Source organism: Bombina bombina, chromosome 4, assembly GCF_027579735.1.
Source record: "Bombina bombina isolate aBomBom1 chromosome 4, aBomBom1.pri, whole genome shotgun sequence".
Classification (NCBI taxonomy): domain Eukaryota; kingdom Metazoa; phylum Chordata; class Amphibia; order Anura; family Bombinatoridae; genus Bombina; species Bombina bombina.
Window position 1 is genome coordinate 330,995,188 of NC_069502.1, and position 27,248 is coordinate 331,022,435.

At 36.5% G+C, this 27,248-nt stretch overlaps 1 protein-coding gene across 1 annotated transcript in view; it reads left to right on the forward strand.

Annotated features, from left to right (window-relative positions):
• LOC128656254 (neprilysin-like) overlaps positions 1-27,248 on the forward strand; it is a 302,039-nt gene that overhangs the window by 180,784 nt on the left and 94,007 nt on the right. The window contains exon 16 of the mRNA XM_053710071.1: positions 19,468-19,571. Within this exon, the coding sequence (XP_053566046.1) occupies positions 19,468-19,571 (104 nt within the window). The remainder of the gene's footprint in view (positions 1-19,467; positions 19,572-27,248) is intronic.

Consider the following 27,248-nt stretch of genomic DNA (forward strand, 5'->3'; position numbering starts at 1 on the left):
ATGTTGTGTAGCTGAAAAAGCACTCTGCATCTCAGTATTAGCCAATTATAGGTCACCTATGGCTAGAATATAGGTACCGTAGCTAGAAAAACTAACTAGTATCCCATTAAAGGGAGAACAAAGGAGAGGGTTAAAATTACAAATGTTATTAGTTAATACTTAAAATGGGAGAAACACCATTAAAACAGTAGTGAAATCAAATCCAACCAATTGTATGATGAAAGGTTCTTAACTGGGTAGAAATCAGGCTATATTTGATTGACCCTGAGTATAATAAAAATTATTATTGTATATGTGATGTGTGATAAGACCTTAATAGGTGGATTATATTATTGGTCGACCTTAGATTATATATATAAATCTCAACGTGTAAAGGCAGATAATAGGAGTTTAGAAATCATATATACAGTTGGCTCTTAAAATTACCACATATAATAGGATTTAATTTTAGTATTTCTCCTCTATAATATGTACATAATAGATAGTAGTCATGTATTGAAACCAAAAGATCAAATATGAAGACCAGATTGATCACCCCTTGTATTCCTAGATATGTTATATAACACTCTGTCACTTTATTTAATATTGGTGGGTGGTATATTCTGTTGTGATAAGAGTATCAGTATGGTTGATGGTGTGCACTATATCACTTAAAAGTGACTACTATGAAATGATTATTTATAACATATTATGTGGATTTGGGTAGATATGAAACAATTGGTATAGTCAATTGTTTATAACACTGTCTCCTTAGGTAAAACGTTTTCCACCAGTTATAGGCCTAGATTTGGAGTTCGGCGGTAGAAGGGCTGTTAACGCTCCGCGGGCTTTTTTCTGGCCGCACCATAAATTTAACTCTGGTATCGAGAGTTCAAACAAATGCTGCGTTAGGCTCCAAAAAAGGAGCGTAGAGCATTTTTACCGCAAATGCAACTCTCGATACCAGAGTTGCTTACGGACGCGGCCAGCCTCAAAAACGTGCTCGTGCACGATTCTCCCATAGGAAACAATGGGACTGTTTGAGCTGAAAAAAAACCTAACACCTGCAAAAAAGCAGCGTTCAGCTCCTAACGCAGCCCCATTGTTTCCTATGGGGAAACACTTCCTACGTCTGCACCTAACACTCTAACATGTACCCCGAGTCTAAACACCCCTACCCTTACACTTATTAACCCCTAATCTGCCGCTCCCGCTATCGCTGACCCCTGCATATTTTTTTTAACTCCTAATCTGCCGCTCCGTAAACCGCCGCAACCTACGTTATCCCTATGTACCCCTAATCTGCTGCCCTAACATCGCCGACCCCTATATTATATTTATTAACCCCTAATCTGCCCCCCTCAACGTCGCCGACACCTGCCTACACTTATTAACCCCTAATCTGCCGAGCGGACCTGAGCGCTACTATAATAAAGTTATTAACCCCTAATCCGCCTCACTAACCCTATCATAAATAGTATTAACCCCTAATCTGCCCTCCCTAACATCGCCGACACCTACCTTCAATTATTAACCCCTAATCTGCCGAGCGGACCTCACCGCTATTCTAATAAATGTATTAACCCCTAAAGCTAAGTCTAACCCTAACACTAACACCCCCCTAAGTTAAATATAATTTACATCTAACGAAATAAATTAACTCTTATTAAATAAATGATTCCTATTTAAAGCTAAATACTTACCTGTAAAATAAATCCTAATATAGCTACAATATAAATTATAATTATATTATAGCTATTTTAGGATTAATATTTATTTTACAGGCAACTTTGTAATTATTTTAACCAGGTACAATAGCTATTAAATAGTTAAGAACTATTTAATAGTTACCTAGTTAAAATAATAACAAATTTACCTGTAAAATAAATCCTAACCTAAGATATAATTAAACCTAACACTACCCTATCAATACATTAATTAAATAAACTACCTACAATTACCTACAATTAACCTAACACTACACTATCAATAAATTAATTAAACACAATTCCTACAAATAAATACAATTAAATAAACTAGCTAAAGTACAAAAAATAAAAAAGAACTAAGTTACAAAAAATAAAAAAATATTTACAAACATAAGAAAAATATTACAACAATTTTAAACTAATTACACCTACTCTAAGCCCCCTAATAAAATAACAAAGCCCCCCAAAATAAAAAATTCCCTACCCTATTCTAAATTAAAAAAGTTACAAGCTCTTTTACCTTACCAGCCCTGAACAGGGCCCTTTGCGGGGCATGCCCCAAGAATTTCAGCTCTTTTGCCTGTAAAAAAAAACATACCATACCCCCCCCCCAACATTACAACCCACCACCCACATACCCCTAATCTAACCCAAACCCCCCTTAAAGAAACCTAACACTAAGCCCCTGAAGATCTTCCTACCTTGTCTTCACCATCCAGGTATCACCGATCCGTCCTGGCTCCAACATCTTCATCCAACCCAAGCGGGGGTTGGCGATCTATCATCTGGTGGCTGAAGAGGTCCAGAAGAGGCTCCAAAGTCTTCCTCCTATCCGGCAAGAAGAGGACATCCGGACCGGCAAACATCTTCTCCAAGCGGCATCTTCGATCTTCTTCCATCCGGTGCGGAGCGGGTCCATCTTGAAGCAGGCGACGCGGATCCATCCTCTTCTTCCGTTGTCTCCCGACGAATGACGGTTCCTTTAAGGGACGTCATCCAAGATGGCGTCCCTCGAATTCCGATTGGCTGATAGGATTCTATCAGCCAATCGGAATTAAGGTAGGAATTTTCTGATTGGCTGATGGAATCAGCCAATCAGAATCAAGTTCAATCCGATTGGCTGATCCAATCAGCCAATCAGATTGAGCTCGCATTCTATTGGCTGTTCCGATCAGCCAATAGAATGCGAGCTCAATCTGATTGGCTGATTGGATCAGCCAATCGGATTGAACTTGATTCTGATTGGCTGATTCCATCAGCCAATCAGAAAATTCCTACCTTAATTCCGATTGGCTGATAGAATCCTATCAGCCAATCGGAATTCGAGGGACGCCATCTTGGATGACGTCCCTTAAATGAACCGTCATTCGTCGGGAGACAACGGAAGAAGAGGATGGATCCGCGTCGCCTGCTTCAAGATGGACCTGCTCCGCACCGGATGGAAGAAGATCGAATATGCCGCTTGGAGAAGATGTTTGCCGGTCCGGATGTCCTCTTCTTGCCGGATAGGAGGAAGACTTTGGAGCCTCTTCTGGACCTCTTCAGCCACCGGATGATGGATCGCCAACCCCCGCTTGGGTTGGATGAAGATGTTGGAGCCAGGACGGATCGGTGATACCTGGATGGTGAAGACAAGGTAGGAAGATCTTCAGGGGCTTAGTGTTAGGTTTCTTTAAGGGGGGTTTGGCTTAGATTAGGGGTATGTGGGTGGTGGGTTGTAATGTTGGGGGGGGGTATGGTATGTTTTTTTTTACAGGCAAAAGAGCTGAAATTCTTGGGGCATGCCCCGCAAAGGGCCCTGTTCAGGGCTGGTAAGGTAAAACACCTTGTAACTTTTTTAATTTAGAATAGGGTAGGGAATTTTTTATTTTGGGGGGCTTTGTTATTTTATTAGGGGGCTTAGAGTAGGTGTAATTAGTTTAAAATTGTTGTAATATTTTTCTTATGTTTGTAAATATTTTTTTATTTTTTGTAACTTAGTTCTTTTTTATTTTTTGTACTTTAGCTAGTTTATTTAATTGTATTTATTTGTAGGAATTGTGTTTAATTAATTTATTGATAGTGTAGTGTTAGGTTAATTGTAGGTAATTGTAGGTAGTTTATTTAATTAATTTATTGATAGGGTAGTGTTAGGTTTAATTATATCTTAGGTTAGGATTTATTTTACAGGTAAATTTGTTATTATTTTAACTAGGTAACTATTAAATAGTTCTTAACTATTTAATAGCTATTGTACCTGGTTAAAATAATTACAAAGTTGCCTGTAAAATAAATATTAATCCTAAAATAGCTATAATATAATTATAATTTATATTGTAGCTATATTAGGATTTATTTTACAGGTAAGTATTTAGCTTTAAATAGGAATCATTTATTTAATAAGAGTTAATTTATTTCGTTAGATGTAAATTATATTTAAGTTAGGGGGGTGTTAGTGTTAGGGTTAGACTTAGCTTTAGGGGTTAATCCATTTATTATAGTAGCGATGAGCTCCGGTCGTCAGATTAGGGGTTAATAATTGAAGGTAGGTGTCGGCGATGTTAGGGAGGGCAGATTAGGGGTTAATACTATTTATGATAGGGTTAGTGAGGCGGGTTAGGGGTTAATAACTTTATTATAGTAGCGGTGCGGTCCGCTCGGCAGATTAGGGGTTAATAAGTGTAGGCAGGTGTCGGCGACGTTGAGGGGGGCAGATTAGATGTTAATAAATATAATATAGGGGTCGGCGGTGTTAGGGGCAGCAGATTAGGGGTACATAGGGATAACGTAGGTGGCGGCGCTTTGCGGTCGGAAGATTAGGGGTTAATTATTTTAAGTAGCTGGCGGCGACATTGTGGGGGGCAGGTTAGGGGTTAATAAATGTAATACAGGGGTCGGCGGGGTTAGGGGCAGCAGATTAGGGGTACATAAGTATAACGTAGGTGGCGGTTGGCAGATTAGGGGTTAAAATATTTTAATCGAGTGGCGGCGATGTGGGGGGAGCTCGGTTTAGGGGTACATAGGTAGTTTATGGGTGTTAGTGTACTTTAGGGTACAGTAGTTAAGAGCTTTATGAACCGGCGTTAGCCCAGAAAGCTCTTAACTCCTGCTATTTTCAGGCGGCTGGAGTTTTGTCGTTAGAGCTCTAACGCTCACTTCAGAAACGACTCTAAATACCGGCGTTAGGAAGATCCCATTGAAAAGATAGGATACGCAAATGGCGTAGGGGGATCTGCGGTATGGAAAAGTCGCGGCTGAAAAGTGAGCGTTAGACCCTTTAATCACTGACTCCAAATACCAGCGGGCGGCCAAAACCAGCGTTAGGAGCCTCTAACGCTGGTTTTGACGGCTACCGCCGAACTCCAAATCTAGGCCATAGGTTGCACCGTATTAAGTCAACCCTATAATTGCAGTATCAAAGTTATAAAACATGTGTGTCTTATTGTTCAGTTATAAAGAGGTGTTTAGTAATAACTCTTGCTGTGTACGATATCAACTGTATTCCAGTTAAATATATTGCCAAGTTTAATAAGCAATGTAATTGTCTTGTCCTAATGAATATGTATATCATACACTATGCGTGACAGCTACAAACTGCACAGGGTTACATGGAACCTCTTAAGCTGCAGGATTATTATAGTTAGGGGGCAGCTTACTAACTGTACAGCGTTAAGTGAAAATTTTAGAGCACTTATAGCTCAATGATAGCTCAATGATAAAGAAATGTTGTCAGGAATACTCTCTGTACCTCCCACCTATGACTCATGCCACTTCCTGACCCTTTAAATTCTAACTACGCCCTGTTCCTAGTGCTTAGTAATTTAGACTGAAAGAACACTGAAGTCTCATGCAGCTGAGCTCTCTCATAAAAATTATCTATCAGGTGATCTATCTGGGATAATCTCTTCACTCTCAACATACTTGGATTGATTATTCTACACTGTCAATGTGCACCAAGGAACACCGGAGCTATTTGTGAACTGATTATTGCTACTTCTCAGCAACGGATTATCGCTCCTACTGACAAGTTCCTTTTTGACTCGTATTCCAATCCTGTTCCCCACATCCAGTCTTTGCTTCCTCTAATCATATTGTGGAATATCATTATTACCTTTGTCGGAACTTTTAAACTGTGAAAAGTATAATCCGCTCTGCTCACAGCTCCAGCGTGTGACATCATCTGTCACTCAAGACCTACACAAGCTGTAACCGCCCACTGTTCTCCGCTCTCACAGGAAGCTGAGTACACAGCCGAACACAGACTGCTTTACCTCACACAGAGCTCTAACAGGCACAACTGCAATCACTACTTGATTCAAGTTTCTCAATATGGTTTATGTAATAATCTACTAATACCTAAACCACTGATTGGATACTTCCTACACAATTTCACAGGGAATTGTGTTATTCCTTTTCTACAATAAGTGAATCTCATTTATATCTCCCAGTACGCAATTGCAAAGTCAATCTTATAGTTTGCCATTTCCAATATATTTAATCAGCAGATATATGAACTTCCTCTCTGTATACTACAAAATTCTGCTGCCTATACTCAGGAAGTCCTCAGTATTCCTTGACACAGTTGTAACACTTATCTTGTTACAATCAAACTTTCTAAAGTATCAACTCCACTAGCAACTCAGCTATTGATCATTAATATTAATAGCAAACTGCTCAGTGGTACAAATACATATTTAGTCTGCAGCTGTGATCTGCTAAACAAAGCTTTGTTACTAGACAACTAGAGAAGGGTACAGATCCCTGACATATTACTAAGCCTAAAAAATGACGACAGATCCAGCAGACCTTCCCCAATTCGTATACACCCTATCTCAACGTGTAGATCAAATGGGGTTAGCACTGAGAGAACTTGAGATTGAGAACCAATCCTTAAGAAGAATTATTCGTGATTCCTTAACTCCTAAACCTGAGCCTATCGTATCACTTCCAGAACCCTTTTCTGGAAACAGGAAACTGTACCGCCAATTCAAGATGGTTTGTCACCTCTTATTTGGATTAAAACCAAAAACTTATTGCACAGAAAGAGTGAAAGTTCTCACTGTGATTTCTTTCCTAAGGGGTGAACCCCAGGTGTGGGCTGATGCATCCTTTGAAACAAATCAGCCCATCCTAGGATCATTAGATGATTTCTTTACTCAAATGGATGAATTGTACATAGATACTGATGCTCAACTCTCAGCCGAGACTTCGATGAGAAACCTAAGGCAAGGTAAACGTCTTGTCGAAGATTATATAACTGAATTCAAGCAGTACGCCCGGGATTCCCAATGGAACCCGATTGCTTTAAGAAATCAGTTCCGACTCGGATAAGCAGACAATATCAAAGATGAGTTAGCTCGAGCAGATCTACCAAAAACCCTAGAAGCTCTAATGTCACTCGTCATCAGACGATTAAGAGAGAGGAGGTCTGAAAGGAGTCATTCTGATCAGATTCCAAAAACTCCACACACCTCTTCATCTTCCTCAACATCAAGACCTGGTCCCGAACCAATGGATGTGGGACTAGCAAGAGCCCCATTAACTCTACAGGAAAGGACCCGAAGGAGATTGAACATGCTGTGCATGTACTGCTCCAACTCCTCTCATACAGTTACGGACTGTCCACTACTACTAAAGACCAAGAAAAGTAAGTGCTATTCTTTATCTGCAACACAGACTTCAATAGTTTCACACACTTACTGTAAACTTTCTATGTTTTTACAGTGGGACCAACGAAAACTGCACTCTGAGGCTATCATTGACACAGGAGCTTACGGGAATTTCATCAATCTAGCTACTGTAAGAAATAATAAAATCCCTTGTGTGATTAAGCAAACCCCTGTTGCCATTCGAGTCATTGATGGGTCCTCCATTGCTAGTGGTCCGATAACACACCAGACCATTCCATTGTTACTAACCACATCTTCTGGTCATACTGAATTGATTGAATTCGATGTTTTACCTTCTCCGCTCTTTCCCATTGTTTTAGGTATATCTTGGTGCATAAAACACCAACCTGCGATAGATTGGAGCACCCTACAGATAAATCTCAATTCCACGTTTTGCCAACAAAACTGCTTTTCTAATCACTCTCTCCTTTCAGTGACACCTGTAGTACCCCAACTGCCACAGGTTTACTCTGATTACAACAATGTGTTCAGTAAAGTGGAGGCAGAATCACTACCACCGCATTGAATTTATGATTGCCCAATTGACATCAAACCCGGATCTTCAATCCCCTATGGACGTCTGTATCCACTATTCACTCCGGAACTGGAACATCTAAAACTATATTTAGAAGAGAACCTCCGTAAAGGCTTCATCCGTCCATCAACATCCTCAGCGGATGCGGGAATGTTTTTTGTAAAAAACAAGGATGGCTCTTTACGACCCATTATAGATTACAGAGAACTAAATCAGCGCACTATAAATAATCGCTACCCGCTACCGCTGATCCCAGAGTTGATAGAATGCCTCCAAGATGCCACCATCTTCACAAAATTAGATTTAAGAGGCGCATACAATCTCGTCAGAATCCGTGAAGGAGATGAATGGTTGACCGCCTTCAGGACCAGGTATGGTCTCTTTGAGTACCTTGTTATGCCATTTGGGCTCTTTAACGCCCCAGGAACTTTCCAACATTTCATTAATGATGTATTTAGAGATCTTCTTGATGTGTGTTTAGTCATCTACCTAGATGATATTCTCATCTACTCAAGCTCTTTTGAAGACCATGTAAACCATGTTCGCCGAGTTCTGTCAAGGCTACGAACACATAGATTATATGCCAAACTCGAAAAATGTCAGTTCCATACTGATACTATCTCTTTTCTTGGATATAACATCTCTCCAACTGGAATTAGCATGCAGGAGGATAAAGTTGAGGCTGTAAAAAATTGGGTTACACCGAAAAATAGAAAAGATCTTCAAAGATTCTTGGGTTTTACTAACTACTACCGGAAGTTTGTTAAGGACTTCTCTAAGATTGCCAAACCTTTAACTCAACTTACAAGTACACTTACCAAATTCCATTGGACCACAGAAGCAGCATCTGCATTTGAACTACTTAAAACAAAAGTCACTTCAGCACCAATCCTCCGCTTCCCCAATTCAGAACTTCAATATATTCTCAAAGTCGACGCTTCAGACTTTGCTTTAGGAGCAATTCTATCTCAGAAGTCTTCTGCCACAGAACCATTGCATCCAGTTGCATTTTATTCCAAGGTCTTAAGCCCCCCAGAGATTAATTATCCAATCGGGGGAAAGGAACTGCTTGCGATAAAAAAGGCCTTGGAGAATTGGAGACACCTTCTAGAGGGTACCAAACTCCCCATTATTATCCACACAGATCACAAGAATCTTGCATATCTACAAAGCAATAAGACACTCTCCTCTAGACAGATGCGCTGGAGCCTATTCTTTACAAGGTTCAACTTCCACATAGTTTACAGACCTCTTCCAGAAACGGAAAGGCTGATGCCTTATCAAGAAAAGATCACCCTCCGGAATACTTACCTGAGACCACTTCTATAATCCCTACTCAGAGATTCATTGGTCTAACACCTTATCTATTAAAGGCCTTTAAAGATTCATATACCTCTGATGGGGATCTTCAACATCACAACCTCCACTCTAGTTCCGACGGGTTGTTTTACTAGAATGAGAAAATATATGTACCAGAGAGTTTAAGACCACTTCTATTGCAATTACATCATGAGTCACCCTTAGCTGGACATCCAGGAGAAAGAAGAACTATGGAAAGTATTTCTAGGATGTATTGGTGGCCATCAATGGCAAAATCTATTAAGAATCATGTAAACACCTGCACTATTTGTGCAACATCCAAAGCAACCAAGTCTACTCCATATGGCAATCTCATGCCTCTACCCATTCCTTCTCAACCATGGCATCACATCTCCCTCGACTTCATCGTTGAGCTGCCTATTTCTTTCGGCATGAACACCATTATGGTAGTTGTTGATCTCCTCTCCAAAATGGCCCATTTCGTACCATTCCATAAGTTAACAACAGCTTCCGAAACTGCTAAATTATTCCTCAACAATGTAGTCCGCCTTCATGGATTTCCTAAGATTTTGACTTCTGATCATGGTACTCAATTAACCTCCCTGTTCTGGAGGTCGCTTACTACTCTCCTGCAGATTGACCACCGATTCTCGACAGCTTTCCATCCACAAACAAATGGGCAGGTAGAACGGGTGAACCAATGGCTGGAGCAATACCTTCGGTGTTTCTGCTCTTATCAGCAAGAGGAGTGGCTAACTTAATTACCTATGGCAGAGTTTGCTTTCAACAATTCTGAAAATTCTTCCATGAAAATGTCACCTTTCCTGGCCACTTATGGGTTCCATCCAAACTCTTACCCTACTTCAGGCATCCCTGGTGTAAACTTGTCTGATTGTCCAAATCCTATAGACTTCGCTGCCAATCATCGGAAAGTTTTCAACACCTTAAAGGAGAACATTGCTAAATCTCAGGATAAACAAAGACATTATTATGATCTACGCAGAAGACCCTCTCCTACATACGCAATTGGTGATTATGTTTGGCTGTCAACGAAAAACTTGAAACTCAGGATTCCTAGTAAAAAGTTAGGAGGTTTATTTATCGGTCCATTCCGATAACTAAGATTGATAATCCGAATGCTGTCACCCTACGCTTGCTAGATTCCATGAAGGTTCATCCAGCATTTCATGTTTCTTTACTAAAACCCTACAAATCTATGAGAAATCAGGAAATTATTCTACCCCCATCCTCTTCTTTTCCATCTCCTGAGGAGTTTGATGTGGCCTCTATAATAGATTCTAGGGTCCGCAATGGACAGCTGCAGTATCTCGTCAGGTGGTTTGGTTATTCTTCTGATGAAGACTCATGGGAACCATCTGGACATGTTCATGCCCCGCGGAAAGTCTCCCTTTTCCACCGACGTCATCTGGACCGTCCGGGTCCTTGACACCTGTTGTCTCCCTTTGGGGGGGGGAGATGTCAGGAATACTCTCTGTACCTCCCACCTATGACTCATGACTCTTCCTGACCTTTTAAATTCTAACTATGCCCTGTTCCTATTGCTTAGTAATTTAGACTGAAAGAACACTGAAGTCTCATGCAGCTGAGCTCTCTCATAAAAATTATCTATCAAGTGATCTATCTGGGATAATCTCTTCACTCTCAACATACTTGGATTGATTATTCTTTTCTACACTGTCAATGTGCACCAAGGAACACCGGAGCTATTTGTGAACTGATTCTCAGTAACGGATTATCGCTCCTACTGACAAGTTCCTTTTTTACTCGCACTCCAATCCTGTTCCCCACATCCAGTCTTTGCTTCCTCTAATCATATTGTGGAATATCATTATTACCTTTGTCGGAACTTTTAAACTGTGAAAAGTATAATCCGCTCTGCTCACAGCTCCAGCGTGTGATGTCATCTGTCACTCTAAACCTACACAAGCTGTAACCGCCCACACAGACTGCTTTACCTCACACAGAGCTCTAACAGGCACAACTGCAATCACTACTTGATTCAAGTTTCTCAATATTGTTTGTGTAATAATCTACTAATACCTAAACCACTGATTGGATACTTCCTACACAATCTCACAGGGAATTGTGTTATTCCTTTTCTACAATAAGTGAATCTCATTTATATCTCCCAGTAAGCAATTGCAAAGTCAATCTTATAGTTTGCCATTTCCAATATATTTAATCAGCAGATATATGAACTTCCTCTCTGTATACTACAAAATTCTGCTGGCTATACTCAGGAAGTCCTCAGTATTCCTTGACACAGTTGTAACACTTATCTTGTTACAATCAAACATTCTAAAGTATCAACTCCACTAGCAACTCAGCTATTGATCATTAATATTAATAGCAAACTGCTCAGTGGTACAAATACATATTTAGTCTGCAGCTGTGATCTGCTAAACAAAACTTTGTTACTAGACAACTAGAGAAGGGTACAGATGCCTGACAAATGTTTAGTGGTATCTCTTGCAGTGTACGATATCAAAGGTGTTCAAATGAAAATTATTAACTAGTATCTCAATTTTATTAAATATATGCAGTCATTATCTTATCCTAATGAACACATATATCACACACTGTGCGTAACAACTATAAACTGCACAGGGTAACATGGAAACGCTGGAGCTATAGTGTCATTATTGTTAAGACACAGCTTACATACTGCACAGAGTTACGTGAGAATATTAGAGTTATGGTATAGCTCAGGTTAAGACATCGGATGTCTGTCTTAACTTGATTGGGTATAGTCTATTATAATTTATCTAGAGTAAACATATAAGTCGCACTCAGTGCGCAACGGCTATCAAATACACAGTGTTAAGTCAAACTATCAGAGTTGCAGTGTAACTGCTATAATGAGCGCCAGGTTACTGCTCCAATATTGTTATGAAATTAAATTAGAGCTTTCTAGCCATTTAAATTAGAACCCAATTAAATAAAGTAAATATATTGAGGATATAGAAATCACTATAATTAAAATTGAGGATCCCAAGTCCTCCAACAACTTCCTAACATGTTTCGCACGTAAACCGTGCTTTATCAAAGGCCTTTGATGTTAAAAAAGAGAGATGTGTGGTGAATTAAAAAATTAGGGACTTTACATCCAGTACGTTTAAATAATTTTAAATAATTTAAGATTCAATTTGTTTCTTTAATTTGTTAGTTTATTTTTTATTTGTGATTTAATTGTTGGAATGTTTTAATACATCTTGGGTAAAAAATTGATAATTTTGAGAATAGCTTTGATATTTTCTTTATGTTTTTTTTTTCTTATAAATCTATTTGAAATTATAATCTGACATGTATCCCTTGCACTTAGATGGTTTCATTTATAGTGTCCACTAGATGGAGCCAAAACATAAGAATTGTGATTAATGTGGTAATGAAAGAGTTAAAGGGACACTGAACCCAATTTTTTGTATTTCATGGTTCAGATAGAGCATGACATTTTAAGCAACTTTCTAATTTACTCCTATTATCAAATTTTCTTTATTCTCCTGGTATCTTTATTTGAAATGCAAGAATGTAAGTTTAGATGCCAGCCCATTTTTAGTGAACAACCTGGGTTGTCCTTGCTGATTGGTGGATAAATTCATCCACCAATAAAAAAGTGCTGTCCAGAATTCTGAACCAAAAAACTTAGATGCCTTCTTTTTCAAATAAAGATAGCAAGAGAACGAAGAAAAAATGATAATAGGAGTAAATTAGAAAGTTGCTTAGAATTGCATGCTCTATCTGAATCACGAAAGAAAAAAATTTGGGTTCAGTGTCCCTTTAACTAACCTGTGCAAAGGTGCTATAAAAAGATGCTGTTACCTGTAAATTACAGCATGACTAAGGGCTATGTCGGCCCGAAACATAGCTGTTTGTTGGCTTCCTTCTCACCTTAATAAAAAGATTTACCTGGATGAAACAGTGCTGGAACTTTTTCTTTGTTTCTTGATTGGATAAAGAATGGGGTTAGTTGGACCTTGAAAGTATTCATGCACTTGGTAAAACAGTTTAAAATACTGTATAAACAGTGCTGTGCCTTCTTTTTGTTTTATATATATATATATATATATATATATATATATATAATTTCTTTTGGTAAAATCTATATCTAGCTATCTCTATCTATCTATCTATCTATCTATCTATCTATCTATTTAACGGTTTAGATATCTACAGATATATACAGGAATATGTATTTAAAAATACTTAGAAGATATTCCCCTTTTTGAGGAACAAATGTTAAATATTTACAGTACATACGAAAGCAATATTTGCGCTCCACTTAGAAATGCCAGCACACGCAAATGTGCACTGCTATTACAACTTAGGTTCAATGCAAACACAACCTCACGTTCGCATTGCACAGATGCTTTGCGGTCATGAACGCATGCATCCATAGTCTCCAATGGGAGCCTCGTTCTCATGCCGTCAGACACGGCATGAGAACTAGCACAGCAAAGGGGTAAGTTGTGCAGCTATGGGCAGCAGCTTGTAAATATATATGCATATGCATCTACACATATTAGCACATAAATATAAATGTATATACACATATACATATATATTTACAGGAAACATACAGTTCCCATAGACAGCAAAGTAAAGGCACTTTTTAGTGCATTTTCCATGTTTTCAGATACTTGACTTCAAAGGGCTCAAATGCACTTATATATAAATATGTTTATACATGTATACTTATGTATTTATGTGTTTATATGTGTGTATATATACTTGTAATTATATATACACACATATAAATACATATGTACACACATATACATATATATATTTAGATATGTACATGTGTGTATCTCTATGTTAAAGCCCTTTACTGTAGTTTTTTTCTAACACCTGAGATCTCATATCTTTGAGCCCTTATAAACTTTTTATGAAATTAAAAAAAATATAAGTGTCATTATGATTGTAACTGTACTTTTAAATATAATTTTGACGTGTTTTGTGCAACTTTTAGTTGAGTGTAACATTTAATCAGATCTCTGAAGTTGCGCTATCCCTATGCACACGCTGCTTCCAAGGCTCAAAGAGTTAGAGAGCCATTTAAAATCTAGCCCAAGGTGAGGTTTCTGAAAAGATAGTTATGCTTCATCAGCAAGGTCTCTCCCAGGCAGAAATGTCAAGGCAGACAGTGGTTTCCAGATGTAATGTCCGAGCTCTTCTTAAGAAGAGCAAAAAAATGTTGAGGACCATAGACACGGAATGGTGGAAGTTATTTGCAAGTTTGAGGCTGCATTTCTGCAAATGGAAGTGGGATTTGCTCAAAAAGAATGATCTCCTCAAAGGTGAGAATATAGGCAGATACTTGCCCATCATGTAATACCAAAAGGGACCCCAGCCCAGCATGTACATACCAAAAGGGACCCCATATTTATTCTGCAGCATGACAATGACCCCAAACATACAGCCAAAGTCATTAGGATCTATCTTCAGTGTAAAGGAGAACAAGGACTCCCGAATGTGATGGTATGGCCCCCACAGAGCACTGAGCTCAACATCATCAAAACTGTCTGGAATTAGATGAAGAAACAGAAGCAACTTTGCCATAATCCACAGAAGAATTGTAGTTAGTTCTTCAAGATGTTTGGAACAACCTGCCTACCGAGTTCCTTAAAAAACTGTGTGCAAGTTTACCTAAATGAAGTGACACTGTTTTGAAGGCAAAGGTTGGTCACCCCAAATATAGTTTTGATTTAGATTTAGTTTTGTTTTGCACAACATATATGATTCCAACAACGTACACTCACACTTGATTGTAACAACCACCAGGGTGCCAGTTAGTAGCGCATTAATCCAAAAGATGAGCAGGCACTCAATATATTTTCAAAAAGATTCACACTTTGGGCCAGATTACAAGTGGAGTGCTAATAAACGCTCCAGCTCGAGTGTTAACTGCGCTAGAAGTAAGCTTTTTGTCCGAGTCAGGTAGCACTAGTATTATGAGATGAAAGTAAATTGTTTTCGATCGCGGCTCAAACCCATCAAGCACAAAAAGACAAACTTACAAATATCATGTGCCCAATAACCTATTCCCCCATAGACTTCATTGGAGAAAAAAAATTTGGAATGTCTATTTAAAAATATTTAGAACATAGCTCTATTTTGGTTTCATCTGATCATAGAACCTGATCCCATTTGAAGTTCCAGCAGTGTCTGGCAAATTGAAGATGCTTGAGCTTGTTTTTAGATGAGAGTAGAGGATTTTTTCTTGAAACCCTTCCAAGCAACTTGTGGTGATGTTGGTGATGTCGGATTGTAGTTCTGGAGACGTTCTGATCCCAAGAAGCAACTAAACTGCAATTCTCCAGCTGTGATCCTTGGAGATATTTTGACCACTCGAACCATCCTCTTCACAGTGCCTTGAGACAATATAGACACACGTCCATTTCCAGGTTGATTTATAACTTTTCCAGTTGACTGGAACTTCTTAATTATTGCTGGTGGAAATTGGCCTTTTTAATGCTTTTGCTTTTTTCTTATAGCCACTTACCATTTTGCGAAGCTCAACAACCTTTTGCAGCACATCACAGCTATATTCCTTGTTCTTACCCATTGTGATGAATGATTGGCCACATATTTATAACCCTGAAAGTCATGGTTGAACAATTCCTGTTCCTAGCCAGTGTCACCCTGGTGTACTAAAATTTTTAAAATACTAATGGGAATATACTTTAAATATATTTTTCTCATATAAATTCATAGGGGTGCCAATAATTGTGCCACACATATTTTTAACAAAGATTTTTTTTTATGTAAACCTGTGTTGTGTTTGCAATTGTTTGATATCCATGAGAGCAGAGTTTTTTTGTGTTTTTTTTAACAAAAGATGAAAAGGTTAAGCAATAACGACAATTTTTCACAGTTTTTATTGCTCATATTTACCAAGGTTGTCAAAATTAGGGGAGGGCACTTTATATGTATAAATATATTAATAAATAAATAAATAAATATAAATATATATATATATATATATATATATATTATGTATATATATATATATATACACACACTCACACATATGCAGTATTATACATATTACTGAAATTATATATATATATATATATATATATATATATATATATATATATATATATATATATATATTATTATTTTTTTTATTTTATTTTTTTGGAGTAACGTGTCAAACAACAATCTACATTCAGTTATGTTGCATCCTGTTCACATATTTTTTTGATGTTTCTTTTCTTCAGATGACTGTTGTTTTCACACACATGCTCACAAAATTTGTAGAGACTCTATTTGTGTTTAGTTCCATTGATTATACTATCCTATATTTTGTAGATCAGGCTTTGTTTTAAAGTAGGGGATTTTGAGTGCAACAATAGTGTGGGAAGTTTGTTTTATTCTTTTGTGTTTTCTGAACATTTTGTAAATGTTCTTCTTTATTCTACAGACGGGTAATATGTGACCAATAATACTTTTCTAGGTTACAAGTGAAGTACAATTGATAACACAGGGTGCATTATCTTTTGCACAGCCTTGCACTAAGGAAAACACTCAGTCTGGGTTACAAGTGGATGGTATCAAGCACAACACTTATTTCACCATTTGTAATCTGAGTGTTAATTCTGTTCTGTCAGCGATCCATTAAAAGTATAGGGTGCACTAAAAAATGTTGTACGCATTTCCGGTAAAAAAAAGTTTATCATAGAATCTAAAATAGACATTCCAGACAAAATTTAAATCCACATGGATGCACATAAGTTTTGAATTGAATCATTTTTGTAACATACATGTAGTAGCAAAAATGCTTCTTATAACACCTATAGATGTTCTAAAAGTGTATTTAAGTATGCACTGTGCACCAGCATTTTAAACATAGCACTGGTTCAGAGAGCCTAAGGTGCTTGTACCATCTGGTAATGACTCAATTTGTTATTTGCTGAAATTATACTGAGCTCTGAGCAGCTGCAGTATTTAAAATACTGGTGCACTGAGAATATCTAGCTATGCTTCACATGCACGAGAACAATTTTTAAGACTAAAACAGTGATAACTTTTACTAGAAGCATTTTTGCCAATAGATGTATCTTCCAAATATGTTTCTATTCAAAGATGTAATACATCTATGTGCATTTAAATTTTGACTGAAATGTCCCTTTTATGCATCAAATATTTTATTAGTGCACCCTATACTTTTAATGGATTGCTGAGGGAACACAACTAGCACTCAGTATAAAAGGTGCATTAAAATGACATTGGACACTTTGAGATGGTGACATAAAATTATAAATCATATACAGTATATATATATATATATATATATATATATATATATATATATATATATATATATATATCTCAAAACTTTCATTATTTATTTTGTCCCCTTTTCCTGTATTTCCATTTTTAAATTGTGAGCTTTTCAGTTCCTGTTAGAAATGGAAGTGCAGAACACTGTTATATTCAACACAGCCATTGGCTGCACACTCTAGTCACCTATTTTTAACTGTCTCTAATTGGCCACAGCAAGTTACAATATGGCTGCTCCCATTGTTTAATAGACACTAAGAGCCAGATTACAAGTGGAGTGCTAAATATTGCTTTGAGAATGTGAGAACCAAATAGGTTTATTAATAAGAATAGAACTAGATATATTACTAAGAAAAGTTTAGGCAGTATCCCTTGTTTAGGATGCACAAACTGTAGCTCAGTAATAAAAGGAAATTATTTTGTGCACCCTTGGAAAGGTCATAGGATGAAAATTAGAACATTTTATACTTGTGAATTAACTTTTGTGGTTTATTTGATTAAATGTCCGTGTGCTACAATTTACATAGGTAAAAACGACACGCAAGGTGAGGGAACGCCTTAACCAGCATAGGTCCAAGATCTGAAAAGGTGACAAACAAACACCTGTAACTTGCCATTCCCTAGAGTTTGGTCATCATATTAGCCAGTTAAGATGGCAAATTATCAATCATGTTGATGTCCCTAGAGCAGTAGACAATAAAGAGAAATATCTCAAGCAGAAGGAGGCATTCTGGATACATAGATTAGATTATATGCATCCTAAAGGCCTCAATACAGAATTTGACCTATTTGTATTTTTCTGAATATATACAGTATGCATTCATATCGCTTAGGCTATTTTTCTTTCATATCTTATACATATTAATATACATTAACACTTTTAAGGTTGTATGTTAAAAAATTGAACACAGAAAAGAAAATTTTTTAACTTTACATTTTTAAAAATAAAGTATTTCTATGTACATCCACTAAGTGGTGATATATTTTGTCAGTGAATTGATGTCTAGTAAATGGTTAATTGAAGGTGTATAGTGATTGGTTGTAGTATCCTTTAAAGGTATCACAGGTGTGTTATAAAGTCTTGCATTATTAAGCATATACATACAGTCATGGCCAAAAATATTGCCCCCTGCATTTCTGTCAGATAATGCACCACTTTGTCCAGAAAATTTTTGTAATTACAAATGTTTAGTCATTCTTATGTTTATTTATTTTGTTTGTATTGGTATGACACAAAAAATGGAGGGAGAAAAAAGCCAAATCTGACACATTCCACGCAAAACTCCAAAAATGGACTGGACAAAATTATTGGCACCCTAAATTTAATATTTGGTGGCACACCCCTTGGAAATAATAATAACTGAAATCAATCACTTCTTGTAACCATTCTCTACTGGAATTTTGGAAAACTCTTCTTTCGCCAACTGCTCCAGGTCTATCTGATTGGAAGGGTTTTTTTTCCCAACTGCTGTTTTGAGATCTCTCCACAGGTGCTCTATAGGATTGAGATTTGGATTAATTGCTGGCTAGTTTTGTACTCTCCAGCGCTTTGTCTTAAGCAATTTATGGGTGCTTTTTGACGTGTGCTAAATCATAAGATATAAATCCTAAAACATTGGTGATATTTTTATGAAAAAAAATAATAATTGTACTGTTATTATGTGGCTGTTTTATAGCAAGGGATAAGGGAAGGAAGATTAACAGATAAATTTACAGACAATGCTGAAAAAGAAAAAAAAAGTGGAGAAACTGAGAGTGTAAAACACAGGACTAGTATTTAATGCTTGCCATGAGGAATATCTTTTTTCTTTTGGTATTTGTATATAGATACAGTGTGGTGTGCAGCAACATAATGCAGTGAAATCCTTGTATATGGCACCGAATTCTTGAGAGCTTATTTCTTTTCTTTGACTATAATAAATATCATGAAATATAATACGGTATATATATATATTTCTCTTTATTTTAGATTGACTATAAAGCAAATGAATATTATGAAAACAAACTGAAAAACCTGGCTTTATCCATAAAGAAAGGCTCAAGTAGACTCAGATCGAAGGTGGACAAAAATGAGTAGGTGGTTTAATTTCTTAAATATGGGTCCAGTTAATAAAAAAGAAACAAACTATGCAGCATTGCTAATTTAAAGTCAATACTGTTTTATTTAACTATTAATAAAATAAAGAAGGAACAATCTTTTAATGAGCAAGGGACAATAGATGGTTTAGAAATGCTGTTTATAATTTTCCCTCCATCTCAGATTGGTCACAAAAACAGTAAATTTTTATCAAAGATTGATGTTTACTTAGTTACTGTATAGTATTAGTCCTTTGTTTTCCATGTTAGGAGAATGGATTGATTATTTAATAATTTTACATTAATTGCAAACTAAGATCTCAAGTTTTGGGTATATACAATTTCAAAAACGTAAGTCAGCCTCCAAACTAAACCATACATCCATTTTAACTCATAGGATTTATGGTATTCACAAAAATACTAGCTCTTTATTCAAAGCAGAACCCTATGTTAATTGAATTGTGCTAAAACATTGCATAGATTGACATTTATAAAGATGACAAACAATTTTATTAGATGGTAATGAATTTGTTTTTTAAAGTTGTTACTATAAGATCAGGAGCAACTCACTGAGTTTTACTAACTACATAACATTTATACAATTCATGTTAACAGTATGAAATACTGCTTTTTAGTCACTTATCATCCGTAAGATGAATTAATGCAAGTCTGCAACAAATCCCTTAATAATATTATCTTCCCTATCACTTTTATTCTGTTCCAGCAAACTGTCACTCCTTACATCTTTTTCTGTTCTCATCATCTTATGTAATTATTCTTGTTCATCTTCTACCTCATCCTACATCAGATTATAATAATGTGAGTGGTGCTTTACAAATAGAACAACAATATTATAATTATTATCCAATTCCACATTCTCTGTATCAGAGCTGAAAGTACAATTGTTTTATTTTAACATATATGGCCAGGAGAAAAATTCATAATGTGTGCCGTGTTATTTTGTGATTGCCGTTATACAAACAGTAATCTACATTCAGGTATTATAAGTTTGTTAAAATGTTTGACCAAAGCATTTTTAATATTTCCAATACTTATTGATCACAGCCGAACCTATACTTTTGAAGAGGAAGCACTAGGAGTCAACTCACTGCACTTGTGTTACAAGTCACTGGGACTGGATACCCACATTTTATATTTCATGATTTAGAAAGAACATGACATTTTAAACAACTTTCCAATTTGTTTATATTATCTAATTTTCTTCATACTCATAATATTCCTTTGTTGAAATGCATATCTAAATAGGTTTAGTAGCTGCTGTTTGGTGACTGCACATAGATACCTTGTGTGATTGTCTCACCCATGTGCATTGCTATTTTTTCAACAAAGGATATCTAAAGCCTGGAGAAAATGAGATAATATAAGTAAATCGGAATGTTGTTTAAAATTGTATTCTCTAGCTGAATCATGAAAGAAACAGTATGGGTTTCATGTCCCTTTAAGTGCTACTCTTATGTAAAATACCACTTATATTGTATGTAACAATTTTGAAAACCTACTATTAAGTATTAATACTTACTGTGGATTTTGGGTATTTGAAAAACTATTGTAGTAAACAAAATGTTAATACATTTTCAAATTCTTCCACTATGTACATTTATGGCAAAACTGCAGAACAATCTTATAATTACAAAATTGTTAATGTCCTTTTAAGTATCATCTCCCCTTAGTTGTTGTATTATATTTCTCTGCATTGTTAAAATAATAATTCTGTACCTATAGATTGCAATTGATTACCCAGCAAGTCAACAATTCCTGTTCTCGGTAGTGCCTCAAAATCAAGTTAATTTCCTGAGAATTATTCAGGGTAAACTGGAGATTGTGCAAAAGGTCAAAAGCACATGGACATAGAGATTCCTTGTCCAGCAAATTTCCTGGCATTGTTTGGTTTGATGATACACACGCGTTATATGTAGTACCAAATGCAGTTTCACATGAGGCTGTTGTAATTGAATTTAACCATTTGAACTGTGATTCCATAGCCTTGTCATAGAGAATTCATCTATGTCATCAGGTGAGACTTTTCTTCAGTCATTGGTTAACAGAGTGCCAGTAGTTCAAGGGACGTTTCTTTTTACAGTCAACATGAACTCCATCTTAACTTACGCCCTTTTTTCAGTTGTGGCGGAATTTGCGATCATCTTAAGGCTCAGGGAACCTGGCTTCCTCCGTAGTCCTACTTGACTAAGGGCTAGATTACAAGTGGAGCAGTATTTTGCATTTTCACTATAGAGAAAACTCTGCTAGGATGTTCATTTTTGCGCTAGTCTGGTTGTGCTGGTATTACAATTTGAAAGTAAACTGATTTTTCTCCAGCGGTAACCCGAATTGCTCTTTAAGTTAAAAGTTGAAAATCGCTATCGCATTTTCGCATTCCTCCATAAAAGTAAATGGAGAAAAACAGTTGAGAAAAAAACTAATACCCACTGTTTTGTGCAAACACCATGACATATACTCATTAGCGCAAACCTGACATGAAAATATGAATATTTCATATCCCTATGTTCTTTACATAACGGAAATTGTTCTATTTATTAATAATTAAATATTTATACATATATCTGATGTTTTTTCAAACAAATATATTTATACCTATAAATTTAGATGGTTATATATAAAAGTAGGTATAGATATACACACACACACATATATATATATATATATATATATATATATTTATTTTTAAATACTTAGAACATATTCTGCTATGTGCAGAACATTGGAATGTGAAATATTTACAGTAAATACATAGTTAAAACCTTCATTAAAGGGTCAGTCCCTTTATTACCCATTCCCCAGTTTTGGATAACCAATAGTTATATTAATAATTATATATATTATTAATATGTTTTACCTCTGTGATTGCCTTGTATTTAAGTCACTGCAGACTGTCCCCCTATCTCAGTGCTTTTGACAGACATGCAGTTTAGCCAATCAGTGCAGACTCCTAAATAACTCCACGGGAGTGAGCACAATGATGTCTATATGACACACATGAACTAGTACTGTCTAACTGTGAAAAACTTTCAAAATGCTCTGAGCTAAGAGGTGGTTTTCAACTGTTTAGAAATCAGTTTGAGCCTACCTAGGTTTAGCTTTTCAAAAATACCACCAAGGTAACAAAGCAAATTTAATGATAAAAGTCAATTTGAAAGTTGTTTAGCCCCTTAATGACCGATGATGTGCAGGGTACATACTCAAAAAAAATACAGTTAACGACCAAGGACATACCCTGCATGTCCTCGGTCTGGAAAGCAGCTGGAAGCGATCCTGCTCGCTTCCAGCTGCTTTACGGTTATTGCAGTGATGCCTCGGACATCGATGGCCGGTATCATTGGTGGGTGGGAGTCTGTGTGGGAGGCGGGTGGCGGCCATCGATGGGCCTTGTGATGTGGGGGCAGGATCGTGGGCAAGGATGGCCGAGGGCATGCACGGATGTGTGCGCGCGTGCAAGGGGAGGCGGGCGCGTGCACGGGGAGGGAGCGGGTGGAAACCGCTACACTACAGAAAATTTTGTACTAAAAGTGGGAAAAAGGGGGGGGGGGAATAGATTGTAAAAAAAAGATCAGTCAGGGGGTGGGGGTTGGTCTGTGGGGGGAAGTACACTACAGAAAAAAAACTAAAAAAAAAAACTAAAACACATTTTTTTTGCAAACTGGGTACTGGCAGACAGCTGCCAGTACACAAGATGGCCCCCAATAAGGCAGAGGGTTAGAGAGCTGTTTTTGAGGGTTCAGGGAGGTTGGGAGCTAAGGGGGGATCCTACACAGCAGCATATGTAAATATGCTAAAAAAATAAATATTCAAAGATACCTTTTATTTTAGTACTGGCAGACTTTTTGCCAGTACTTAAGATGGCGGGGATAATTGTGGGGTGGGGGAGGGAAGGGAGCTGTTTGGGAGGGATCAGGGGGTGTGATGTGTCAGGTGGGAAGCTGATCTCTACACTAAAGCTAAAATTAACCCTGCAAGCTCCCTACAAACTACCTAATTAACCCCTTCACTGCTAGCCATAATACACGTGTGATGCGCAGTAGCATTTAGCGGCCTTCTAATTACCAAAAAGCAACACCAAAGTCATATATGTCTGCTATTTATGAACAAAGGGGATCCCAGAGAATCATTTACAATGATTTGTGCCATAATTGCACAAGCTGTTTGTAAATAATTTCAGTGAGAAACCTAAAGTTTGTGAAAAAGTGAACAATTATTTTTTTATTTGATCGCTTTTGGCAGTGAAATGGTGGCATGAAATATACCAAAATGGGCCTAGATCAATACATTGGGTTGTCTACTACACTACACTAAAGCTAAAATTAACCCTACAAACTCCCTACAAGCTCCCTAATTAACCCCTGCACTGCTGGGCATAATGCACGTGTGGTGCACAGCATTTAGTGGCCTTCTAATTACTAAAAAGCAATGCCAAAGCCATATATGTCTGCTATTTCTGAACAAAGGGGATCCAAGAGAAGCATTTACAACCATTTGTGCCATAATTGCACAAGCTGTTTGTAAAAAATGTCAGTGAGAAACCTAAACCTTTTGAAAAATGTAACGTTTTTTTAATTTGATCGCATTTGGCGGTGAAATGGTGGCATGAAATATACCAAAATGGGCCTAGATGAATACTTGGGGTTGTCTACTACACTACACTAAAGCTAAAATTAACCCTAGAAGCTCCCTACATGCTCCCTAATTAACCCTTTCACTGCTGGGCATAATACACGTGTGGTGCGCAGTGGCATTTAGCAGCCTTCTAATTACCAAAAAGCAAAGCCAAAGCCATATATGTCTGCTATTTCTGAACAAAGGGGATCCCAGAGAAGCATTTACAACCATTTATGCCATAATTGCATAAGTTGTTTGTAAATAATTTCAGTGAGAAACCTAAAGTTTGTGAAAAAATTGTGGAAAAGTGAACAATTTTTTTTTTATTTGATCGCATTTGGCGGTGAAATTGTGGCATGAAATATACCAAAATGGGCCTAGATCAATACTTTGGGATGTCTTCTAAAAAAAAATATATATACATGTCAAGGGATATTCAGGTATTCCTGACAGATATCAGGGTTCCAATGTAACTAGCGCTCATTTTGAAAAAAAGTGGTTTGGAAATAGCAAAGTGCTACTTGTATTTATGGCCCTATAACTTACAAAAAACACAAAGAAGATGTAAACATTGGGTATTCCTAAACTCAGTACAAAATTTAGAAACTATTTAGCACGAGTGTTTTTTGGTGGTTGTAGATGTGTAACAGATTTTGGGGGTCAAAGTTAGAAAAAGTGTGTTTTTTTCCATGTTTTCATCATATTTTGTATTTTTTTTAGTAAATGATAAGATATGATGAAAATAATGGTATCTTTTGAAAGTCCATTTAATGGCGAGAAAAACGGTATATAATATGTGTGGGTACAGTAAATGTGTAAGAGGAAAAAATTACAGCTAAACACAAACACACTACACTAAAAGTATTAACAGCGCAGCTAGGTAGAGTGGTGGATGTAAATTAATAAGCGTTGGAAAAGGAGAGATAAAGAATATAGCAAATAGCTATGAGTAATTCTAAGTTGTTAGGTTATAAAATTGATATTGCAACAATAGTAAATCAATACACACTAATAGATCAATAAAAATATTCGTACACATTCATAAATGCATTTGTTAATACTAAAAGGAACAAATAAATAAATAAATGAAAAAAAAAAAAAAAAAAAACACAGGTAGGTAAAAAACACAGGTAAATAAAAAACACAGGTAAATAAAAACACTGATGTGTTTTTTAGAATGGTATTACCCACTGCAGGGAAGTAGTCTTAGGAGTATACACGTATGGCAATGTTAGTTGCAGGGATTTTTATGTTGCCAACTCCTATTCACAAGTTTTTGATAATGAGGTGCAGCTGGTTCCAGAGGCTTGTTTCCAAACGCTCTCTTTAAATGAGAATCCTAGGGCGAAAAGAAGAGACAGCGCAACCCCACATCAAGGTAGTAGTTTCACAGTTTTAATTCACACACAAAAGTAATGCACTTACAGACAGAAAAAATAGATGTCGAATTAATCCCTTTATAGGGAACAACAAGAAGCAAGTCCCAGTTCTTTCAGGAATCTGTTCAAGTCCACGGCTATCAGTGCTGCCGCTTCGATATTGCTTACACACAGACACACAGTCTCAATGTATCAGAGCCGTCCTTGGCTCCGCCCCCAACGCGTTTCGTCTGTGCTGTCCAGACTTTCTCAAGAGGAAGTGATGATGTCTAGTACGCTCCCATGAGTCACTATTTACATCCGCTTGTTGTTTCTAATTGGATAATGACTGTCCTATCCGGTAGCAGTATGCGGACAAGCCTATCTTGTTACAGGCAATAGATTCCGCTTAAAATAGAGCAAACATAAAATCTATCATGACAACATATGGCTATTAAATATTAAACACTTAAAAATACAATTTAATAAACAACGTAAAATCCAATATAAAAAATCAACATTGTATAAATCACAAATTGATACAATAATAATAAAAAACACATCTTTTGCATATTATAAAGGAAAACTAAAACTTGCACAAGAAGGTTTACACACATGATACGCATTCTTTAAAAATACTAAAGTTAGTACGAATTCATTCGAAATATTTTTCTTTATTCTTTAAAGGAACCTACATAATGAAAAAGAGAGTTAATACAAGAGTAAATTAAAACTAAAACAAGAGTTGCTAATTTAGAACATAAAGGCTTGCAAGTCTATGTCGACATTTAACCCTTTTGGGGCCATACAGTTAAGTAAGTGAATCCATTTGGTTTCACATTTTCTAAGGTGCATTAGTCTCTGTTGCTCATTGCCCACTGTCTGTGGTATAATCTCTAGAATTTTCACCTTTAAACTATTTGGATTTTTATTATGCACCTTCCTGAAGTGTTCAGACAGACTATGGTTCTCGTATCCTTTTGTTATGTTCTCTATGTGTTCATATATGCGGCGTTTGACTTTCCTTTTCGTTCTTCCCACGTAAATCAAATTACAATCACACATGAGATAATACACCGCATATATGGATACACATGAAGCTCTATCTTTAATCTTAAATTCCTTGGAACGATCCCAATTGTAAACACTATCACCCTTACTGATGAGACTGCACATGCAACAGTTAAGTCTACCCAAACACAGCAAAAATGTAAAAATAGCCTTGGTCCCAAACGGACAGAAAATGGAAAAGTGCTGTGGTCATTAAGGGGTTAAAATGTCATGCCTTATCTGAATCATGAAAGTTTAATTTTGGCTAGACTGCCCCATTAAATATTAATATTGGATAAATGTTATTTTATCTACTTAACGGTAAATGGCTCCAATGCACTTATATCTATGTTTATTTATGTGTACATTTATATGAATGTGTTTATATGTGTATATATGTCTGTAAATACATATATATATATATATATATATATATATATATATATATATATATATATATATACATACACATAAAAATACATTAATACATATGTACACATATATGAAGTTTTATAGACTTTTTCATGCATTTTTAAAAATATTTTTTATTAGACAGTGTTATTATGAGTGTAACTATACTTTGTAATGTATTTTTGATGTGTTTTGTGACACTTTTTTGTTTCACAAAACAGTT